The sequence below is a fragment of the Balaenoptera acutorostrata genome, chromosome 8 (assembly GCF_949987535.1).
Source record: "Balaenoptera acutorostrata chromosome 8, mBalAcu1.1, whole genome shotgun sequence".
Taxonomy (NCBI): Eukaryota; Metazoa; Chordata; class Mammalia; order Artiodactyla; family Balaenopteridae; genus Balaenoptera; species Balaenoptera acutorostrata.
In genome coordinates this window covers 58,738,113-58,747,908 of record NC_080071.1, presented here as the reverse complement: position 1 = coordinate 58,747,908, position 9,796 = coordinate 58,738,113, and the positions used below count along the sequence as shown (strand labels likewise).

General features: G+C 38.2%; 1 protein-coding gene across 2 annotated transcripts; it reads right to left on the bottom strand.

Annotated features, from left to right (window-relative positions):
* Positions 1 to 776: 776 nt before the first annotated feature.
* On the bottom strand, positions 777 to 9,670 carry MAIP1 (matrix AAA peptidase interacting protein 1). 2 transcript variants are annotated; one of them, XM_057551142.1, is made up of 6 exons: positions 9,185 to 9,670; positions 7,393 to 7,464; positions 5,631 to 5,757; positions 4,234 to 4,381; positions 2,863 to 2,920; positions 2,389 to 2,478 (listed from the first exon to the last, which is right to left on the bottom strand). In XM_057551142.1, exons 1-5 carry the CDS (start codon positions 9,632 to 9,634, stop codon positions 2,875 to 2,877), a joined length of 843 nt encoding a protein of 280 aa, XP_057407125.1. In that variant the 5' UTR covers positions 9,635 to 9,670; the 3' UTR covers positions 2,389 to 2,478; positions 2,863 to 2,874. The 2 variants fall into 2 exon arrangements, with proteins under 2 accessions (XP_007190548.1, XP_057407125.1); XM_007190486.3 differs by lacking the exon at positions 2,863 to 2,920 and having other exon boundaries at positions 777 to 2,478; positions 9,185 to 9,668.
* Between the last annotated feature and the right edge of the window lie 126 nt (positions 9,671 to 9,796).

The following is a 9,796-nucleotide window of genomic DNA, read 5'->3' as shown; positions in this document are numbered from 1 at the left end:
GAAACCATATACAGAGAGCATTATTTGGGTATCAGGTACTTTTTTTTAAGAAACAAAACATTACAGTCACATTCCACTCCCGTCCTCCCCAGGTAGTCGCCACTATAATGAGTTTAGTGCCATATTAATCTCTTGCATTTTAAAAAAGTTTTACAATTTATGTATATTTTCACAAACAATAAATCAGTGTATTTCATTGATTCTAAATCACACATTCACCATCCATTTTAAAATCACTGGAGATGCATCTTACAACAGATGGCAAGTGATAGTTTAACTGGTTGCATTTGTTTTCATTTTAGCAATATGTGCCTTACTGATCTATTATCTGTTTCACCTAAGATTAGATGAAACATAGATTAGCTGTTTTATACTTTATAAAAAATTTAATCATTTGAGCTTATTTTCCTGCAAATTACTTTTCTTGCTAAATATTTTAGCAAACTTTGTTTAGGTATAATTTGCATTAAAAATATATAATAATGTAGGAACAGGACAGGAATAAAGGCGCAGATGTAGAGAATGGACTTGAGGACATGAGGAGGGGGAAGGGTAAGCTGGGACGAAGTGAGAGAGTGGAATGGACATATATACACTACCAAATGTAAAATAGATAGCTAATGGGAAGCAGCCGCATAGCACAGGGAGATCAGCTCAGTGCTATGTGACCACCTAGAGGGGTGGGATAGGGAGGGTGGGAGGGAGACACAAGAGGAGATATGGGGATATATGTATATGTATAGCTGATTCACTTTGTTTTAAAAAACAGTATATATATATGATAATTTACATATAACAAAATGTACCCATTTTAAGTCCACAGTTTGATAAGTCATGATAGCTGTACAAAGCTGTTTAATTTTTTGTTATTAAGCTATGAGCATTATTTATATATTCTGGATACAGTCCCTTTGTCAGATATATGTATTACAAATAGTTTCTCCCAATCTGTGTCTTGGCTTTTCATTTTCTCACTGCTGTCTTTCAAAGAGCAGAAGTATTAATTTTAATAAATTCCAATTTATAAATTTTTCTTTCATGATTCACACTTTTTGTCTCCTAAGAAATCTTTCTCTATCCCAAGACAGCAATTTCTATGTTTCCTTCTACAATTTCTAGAGTATTAGCTTTTGTTAAGTCTATGATCCATTTTGCAATCTAAATTTTGCACTAAAATTGTGTATGGTGTGAGGTGAGAGATGAGGTTATTTCCTATTTGAATATATAGTTACCCATTTGTTAAAAAGACTTTTTTTTTCTCATTGAATAACTATGGCACCTTTGTCAAAAATCAGTTGTCCAATATGCATGGGTCCTTTTACTCTATTCTGTCCACTAGCCCCTAACATTTCTTATAAAACAGGTCTTCCGTCAACAAATTCTCTCATCTTTTCCTTGTCTGAAAAAGTCTTTTCTCACCTTTTCTGAAGGATATTTTTGCTGAATATAGAATTCTAGGTCAACAGGTTTATTTCTTTCAGTACTTTAAAGATGTCATGCCAAGGCCTCTAACCTGCATAGTTTGAGAAAAGAAATACAGTCATTCTCTGTATGGAATGTGTCTTTTTTTTTTCTCTAGCTGCTTTTCTAATTTTCTCTAGCTGCTTTTCTAATTTTCTCTAGTTTTCAGCAATTTGATTATGATGTACCTTAGTGAGGTTTTCTTTATGTGCTTCCCTGCTTGTTGAATTTCTTGGATCTGTGGGTTTATAGTTTTCATCAATTAGGAAAACTTTCAGACATTATTTCTTACATTGTTTTTGTCTCCCCTAACCCAACTTCTAGGAGTCCAAATACAAGTATGTTAGAAGACTTGATATTACTTCATAGGGGAGTAAGTTACTGTTTTTTTCTTTTTTCTCTTTGTGCTTTAGTAAGCCTCACTGATTTTTAGTACTGTAGTGACCCATCTGCTATAATTCCATCTGTTCTTTCTCATCCAGCTAGTGACCAAAGAGGTAATCAAATAGCAGCAGTGATTTTTAAAAATAAATCTTACACATACATGAATTATTGGTATAAGTGTATTAACCACAAATAAAATATTTAAGGACTATTAATTTAGAAATGTGTAATTTTTTCAATGTCTTCTTTATTGTCTATAAAATGAGTTTGTGTATATATACATATACATGTAACATTAGAAATGATACTGAATATGATGCCAATGATGGGCTGCTGTAATTTTTTTACTTTGACTTCTTCTACAGAAAGTGATGACAATCTGTGGAAAATGCTTTATTGTATCATGCCAATTTACTACAAGGAGTATTTCAAAATAATACAAAAGTAATCCACAGACTTGATTAAGTGAAGATCAACTGATCTGAAAATTTTTTCTTCCTTAGTTCTTCACAGTAATTGCTAAAAGTCCAATAAGCTGATTTTTCCAAGATCGATTATTCTAATAACTTTGGGTGTTCAATCCGTGCAATGGTCCAGTCAGGTTTTACTCCTTGTGTAAACTCCCTCTGAAATCTAGGGAAAAAGTTATAAATAATGTGAATCTTATATCAGTCCAAATACTTCCTGGATAACTACATAATTTGCAAGTATATATTAGAGGCAGTTGTTAGCAAAAGCTAACAGTTAATGGTAAATAAAAATCAAAAAGTTTAATCTACCAATTTGATCACAAAATATATCCCCACAAAATCAGACGTGCATTCTCAACTAAAGTGAGTATTTTTAATGGACTGATCTACATACACTCCAATATCTGCCAGTCCTTGGGGGGCACTTCAATGTTATTCTATTGTTAAGCACTAGCCATAATATATGCCTAATATGAGGAGAAATAAATTGGAATATGGTGATAAAAACAGCACTTTCATGGAAGTTGGTTTATGTGATTAGACTTACTCATAGCTTGCACTAAGACCGATCTTGAAAATAGCAGTGTTTATGAGCTGCCCGTGATCTTAGTAGGGAATATCAGAAGAACCAAAGGTTAGTGTTGATTATAGTGTTCTAAATGACATCTTAAAAAAGAGACGATTCAGTAGATTTAAATTAAGTATTTAAATATACAGAATATTTTGGGTAATTACAAATAGAGCAAAATTCAAAACAGAAAAAGAAAAGAAAAAAAGCACAACCCCTTCAAGAAAAGTGAAAAAAATGAAGATATAGTTCCCTTTACCTTAGTGAAACAGGATACATTTTCTTTCCTAGGTCGTTTTTGGGATTTGTTCATTATTTTAAAGCAAATTTGTATAACTCTGGTGACATAACAGTATTCTCTTTTAGACAGATATTAAACTATGTCTCCACTGACTCGCTTGACTTGTTCACTGTTCCAAATTTTATTAGTACAATAATACACTATAGTGTCTCTTTTAAATAGTTTGTTAACCTCCTGTTAGACAGTACCTCCTTAAGGGTAGGAACTCTTCAATTCTGTATCTGAACCCCTACCAGAGTACTTGGTAAATAGGAGATGGTCAATAAATGCCTAGTGAGTGGATGGTCCATGTGCCAATTATGGCAGATTTTATTTTCCAAAGATAGTCATAACTACATCTTGCATCCCACATGCTCTTCTGCAGTGTGACCTTGCTGCTGCCCCATGAAGAGGTGGAGTCTCTCCATGCCCTTTCACCGTGCAGATCCTGTGACTGCTTGGACCAGCAAACCATGGTGGAAATGATGTTGTTCCAATACTGGGCATAGCCCTTTACTGGTCTAGCATCTTCTGTCTTCTGCCTCTTGGAAGCCAACCACCATGTAAACACGTGACTAGCTTAATACTATCACAAGCCCAAGCCACAAAGAGAGGCCTTGGAGAATGAGACGTCATGTGGAGAAGCCAAGGAGCACCATGGTGCTGCCCACGAGTGAAGAAGCCATTATGGAAATGAACCCCTAGCTCCGGCCACCCCACTTGATGCCAGAGGGAGCAGAGAAAACTCCACAGCTGAGCCTTTCCAAAATTCCTGAGCAGTAGACTAGCAGGCAAAATGAATGGCTGTTTGATGCCACTGAGTTTTGGAGTGGTTTGTAACGTAGCAATAGACAGCTGAAATACAGTTTAATTAAATTCAGCAATATTACCTCTTCCTAATTTCTGAACACTCCTGTTTCGTGGCCAGTGTGTCTTTCTGACTTTCTCTCTTCATAAATAACTTGTCAAATTTCAATCTTTTTCTTCCTAAAGCTCCCTTTAGTTTTCATACCTTCATACTACCTTCTATTTTCTAGAGAAAGGAAACAACGAAATGCGATTAGACTTACTCATAGCTCGCACTAAGAAGTTGTTTAGTTTCCACGTTCTGATCCCCCAACTTAACCTGGAACACACTGGCTCCACTTATAGTTTCACTGGGGATGTTGGCACTGGTTAGATACCAAAAGCACATCAGGATGTTAACAAACTTCCTTCCTTAGAGAAAAAACATACACACATACAAATACAAATCACAATAATCTATTATCCTTATATCCTTAATGAAATCAGCAACTGGCAGTAATTATACAGCTGTTACAGACCAAATTTTGGGCTCATTCTAGTCTAACTTAAGATACCTGTATTGACACGTTTTTATTTTTAGAAAATTCTCCTGGGGTTTATGACACCTTTCTCTCTGGATCACAGTAGTAAGAGCTACTATTTACTGAGCAGGTACTTTTTACCAAGTGTACTACATGGATTACTTTCAATTTGTGGCATTTTCTAAAATTATGATAACAGATATCTATTGTCAAACCAAAAATGAGGGGGGGGGGAAACACTTTTTTGCTGCTATGTCATTAACTTAACCCCAACTGCCAGGAAGAAGCCTTCTATTCTACCCCTAATTCACTTTACTATGCCCAGTGATTATGACAACGTCCTGTGCAAAAATCAGGTAGTAACCATGGTGCTAAGATGCAATTTGAAATATTAGGAAGAAGAAAATATTTATCATTAAAAGTACCTTTACAAATGTTTCAAATTATCATGTGTGTGAAAATTTTTTCACTATTAACAGTCCTCAGTCAGAACTGCCTTAGCAAGTGTGTAAGCAAAGGCTAGATTTCCTGTGTGCCTAGCACATAATACACTGCAAATATCTGTAAAAGGAGTAAGTAAGTCAGTAAGTTTTCAGGAATGCTATTGGGAAAATAGGACAAGGAGAAGAACAAGATAAACGCTAAAGTTCCTTTCAAATATTTTCATCGTCTCCAAATAAATCCAATTTGGGAGTTCTGAGTTAATGTTACTTTCAAAACAGTATTTAGCTAATATTATTTACTTTTTCTTTTACTCTTTACTCCTACTTAACATACAGCTGGACACTTAAAATACTCAATTGTTTTCCTTTCAGTTAGGAAATCTGAAACACAAATATTTTCATTTTAAGATATGGGAGCAGCTTGTCTTAGACAATTTTCATTAACTTAAGTTACAATGCTCTCTTCTGTGAATTAAATAACATTAGGGAAAAGTTCTAGATAGAAAGGCATAAGAAACTATTACCATATCCCAAGTCATCCAGAGCTAGGGCTTTAAAGATGAATATATTATTTTCTCTGCAGTTCTATAAATATCCACTTGTACCAACAAAATATCACTATTCCATGATTATTCACTAGTTTAGCTTATCTGGACAATTGTGAGTCGTTTAAAGTTGACTATGCTCCAGCATTACCTTTCTCATCGTAGTAAATGGAGATGTCTCCTGTTGATGTATATACAATTTCATCTATGTCAGCAGCAAGGGCATTTTTATGGTTGTCAGGTAGTGAAGTAACCTTTTCTTTCAATATACGTAGTGTCTAAGTATGGAAAAAGCAAACCATAGTTCACTTGGTGAATTTTCAAAAGCTTTTCAAAAAGTGGAGTGAATTCTTCATGGAATGAATTTTGTAAAAATATTTTTAAATTTACTGCAATATTTATTCATTTTCAAAAGCAAGGCTGAGGGGCTTCCCTGGTGGCGCAGTGGCTAAGAATCTGCCTGCCAGTGCAGGGGACATGGGTTCGAGCCCTGGTCCGGGAAGATCCCACATGCCACGGAGCAACTAAGCCCATGCACCACAACTATTGAGCCTGCGCTCTAGAGCCAGAGAGCCACAACTACTGAGCCTGCGTGCCACAACTACCGAAGCCCATGCGCCTAGAGCCCACGCTCCACAACAAGAGAAGCCACCGCAATGAGAAGCCCGAACACCACAACGAAGAGAAGCCTCTGCTCGCTGCAACTAGAGAGAGCCCGTGTGCAGCAACAAAGACCCAATGCAGCCAAAAATAAATCAATAAAATAAATAAATTTTAAAAAAAAAGCAAGGCTATGGGCTTCCCTGGTGGCGCAGTGGTTGAGAATCTGCCTGCTAATGCAGGAGACACGGGTTCGAGCCCTGGTCTGGGAGGATCCCACATGCCGCGGAGCGGCTGGGCCCGTGAGCCACGGCTGCTGAGCCTGCGCTTCTGGAGCCTGTGCCCCGCGACGGGAGGGGCCGTGATAGTGAAAGGCCCGCGCACCGCGATGAAGAGCGGTCCCCGCACCGCGATGAAGAGTGGCCCCCACTTGCCGCAACTGGAGAAAGCCCTCGCACGAACCAAAGACCCAGCACAGCCAAAAAATAAATAAATAAAAAGTGGTGACTGTTAAAAAAAAAAAAAAAAAAAAAAAAAAAAAAAGCAAGGCTAAAAGGGATCTGATTATTCAATTAGATAATTCCTAATAGAACTGTTCTTATATAGATTTCAATTCTTATACAGAATTCTATATAAGAACTGAAAGACATCATATTAACTTACTTATGCCTTAAGTAGCAAGTCATTCTATACTTTTATATGACCCCAAGTACCCAAAAGGCAAGATACAGGGACTCTACTTTGGCTGATGGCATGCATACTATTTTATTTTATTTTTTATTTTTTTATTTAAGGGTGATTTATTTTACTTAAGGGTGGCAGTGGGAATAGTCATAGATTTCTAATACAAACCAAATACAAAAATCAAACAACCGTAAGAATAATGAAAATCTAAATACGAAAAGCTAATCTTTTAGGAGAAAAATAAGGAGACTTTTTTTTTTTTTGCCAATGGTAATGGATATGTAAGGATATTGACAACAACACTGGAATAGCAGAGGAATTGAAAATGCTACACACTGATCAATGGGAAACTAGCTAAATTAATTATATTGCATATACACAATACCATGAAGAAAGCAAACACATATATAGTCTTTGGTTGAACCATATACCATTCTAAGTGCTCTACATTACATATACTATCTCACATAATTTCCCAACAATACTACTACTATCCCATTTTACATGTGAGACAAGAAGTTAAGTAAGCATGCATACTGTTTTAAAGCATAAATAAGGACAACGTATATCATTCTACTGCAAGAGAATAATACATTCATTTTTAAAGGAAAAATAAAAGTATACTTTACCTCTTTGGCCACAAGTTCTTCCAGTAGATCAAACTTACTCTGTGACAGCAACTTGGACACATGAGCAAAAGCCTTAAAAAAACAGTGGGGGGAGGGTGGTGATTATTATTTCAAGATATCATATGAAATACCGTACAATGTACAATGCTCATACTTGAATGGTTAAGTGTAACAAAGACTATTTTATGATAAAGGCAATAGACAATGTCAAACACTAGATATCGGTGTTAGGCATAACTCCTCCAAAGTTGGTTGACTTTTCTTTTCTCATATGGCCTTCCCACATGGACAGTCGTAAGTGAGCAGATTGCTAATTATGTATCTACTCCAAGGACCTGGGAAAAGATTGCATGTGGTGTACATACTACGTCCTCAATAAAAAAATCTCCTATATATTTCCTTTTAAAATAATGATGAAGTAATCAACCATCGTGACTGTTATATGATCCTCATCTTAATCATGAATATACAGCAGCACAACCTAGACGGTATTGGGAGTCTGGAGATCTGGGTTGCAGTTGTACCTCATTAAGATAGATAAGGCAGGTTTAGTAAAGTGGGAGAAAAGATAATGAGTTTGCACAATCTAATACAGTAGATCCCAACTTTGAAGTATGAGATCCCATTTTAAAGTGGGAGGGAACCAACTGCAATCCTCCACATTCCTAGCAGTGAGGAATGGAATTGTGCATTAAGACTCTACCTATCTTCGAGAAGCTTGCAGTCTACTTGAGGAGGGAGCCAAGAAAACTGACAAGTTCAAAAATTATGACAGGAATAAGAACAGGATGATTTGGGAGCATACAGGTGAGCACTTAAGCTATCTGCGAGGAAAAGAGAGGGCTTCCTAAAGGTAGTAATATCTAAGATGAAATTTGAAGACCTGGCAAGAGAAAGAGGATGCACAGGTGTGTCAGACAGACCAATACTCATAATTGTTATGGGCTGAATTGTGTTCCCCCAAATTCATATGTTGAAGCCCTAACTCCCAGTACCTCAAAAGGTAACTATATTTGAAGACAGGACCTTTAAAGAGGTGATGAAGTCAAATGAGGGTGGGTCCTAATCCAATCTGACTGGTGTCCTTACAAGAGGAAATCTGGATACACACAGAGATACTAGGGCACACATGCACAGAGGGGGGAAAAAAAAACAACACGTGAGGACACAGCAAGAAGGCAATCATCTACAAGGAAAGGAAAGAGGCCTCAGAAGAAACCAACCAACAAGGTGCCCCACCTTAGCAATTAACTTATTCTCCAGATATAGTGTTTTTATCCAGTTTCTACAAAAGAAGGTAAAAAGAAGATTGGAAAGCCAACCAAATCCAAATCAAGGCATAGATAACTAACTAAAGTACAACTTGGGATATGGTAATAGTTTCTTATGCCTTTCTATCTAGAACTTTTCCCTAATGTTATATATCAATACCAGCATACGATCAATATTGTCTTTTTCATTCTGCATAAAATCAGAAAAAATAAAGCCATGTAGCTTTTAAGTGGCAGAAACAGGCTTTGAATCCATTTCTGACTCAAAACCTGTAGAGAGTAGAAAAAGTAATTAAGGGACTTCACCTTGGTGTCTCCATCGAAACCCTATTTCTTGGCGACCTTGCAACAGAAGCAGAAGCTTAATTTAAATCAAGAAGTGGCCGGAGGACTCTGTGTCTGGGTCACTACCCACGTTATAATTTGAGACCCAGTGGAAACCTCCCCGCTAAACACTTTTGTGTGTTTAATAGTTGAATGCATGAGCGGCGGATAGATTATCTGTAGAAAAATAAACAAACCTGCTTCGCTCCCTCCGTGAATTCTGCGATGCTGAACTCTTGGTCGAAATAGGCCCAGATAAGGAAGGAGTAAATTCGAGTCCGAATCCAGCTGATGGGGTTGGAGAACCCCAGGATGATCATCTTGGTTTTCTGGCGCTGCTGGGGCTGCTCCTCGGTGCTGTAGGTTCGCCGAGGGCAGAAAGGGAAAGCGGGAAGGGTTGTGCGGAGTCCCAGAGAGCTGAGCAGGGGACGCTGAGGAGCCCGAGCAGGCAGCGCCAAGGCCGCGGAGGCCCAAGAGACTCGAGGAAATGGGGCCGCTCCCGAGCCGAGGCGGCGGCGGCAGAAGCAGCAAAGTCCAGCCAATGGCGGCCACACGTCGGCCGAACCGGGAGTCCAGAGTCGGGCGGCCGAGCCCGGCACAGGCCGAGAAAGCAGCAAGCGGGGTAGAAGACTGACGGCCAGCGCCATTTTTGTGACCTTTCACCCCTTGCCTGTGCAGTATGGAAAGAAAGTCGGCGGGAAACCACCTCGGCGGGACTCGGAGAAAGAGACTGGAGAGTCAAGCTGGCCTATTACTGCACCTCTGGTGAGTTCGCCCCTTCCCTGCTCTCCATCACATGCCCGTCGGCC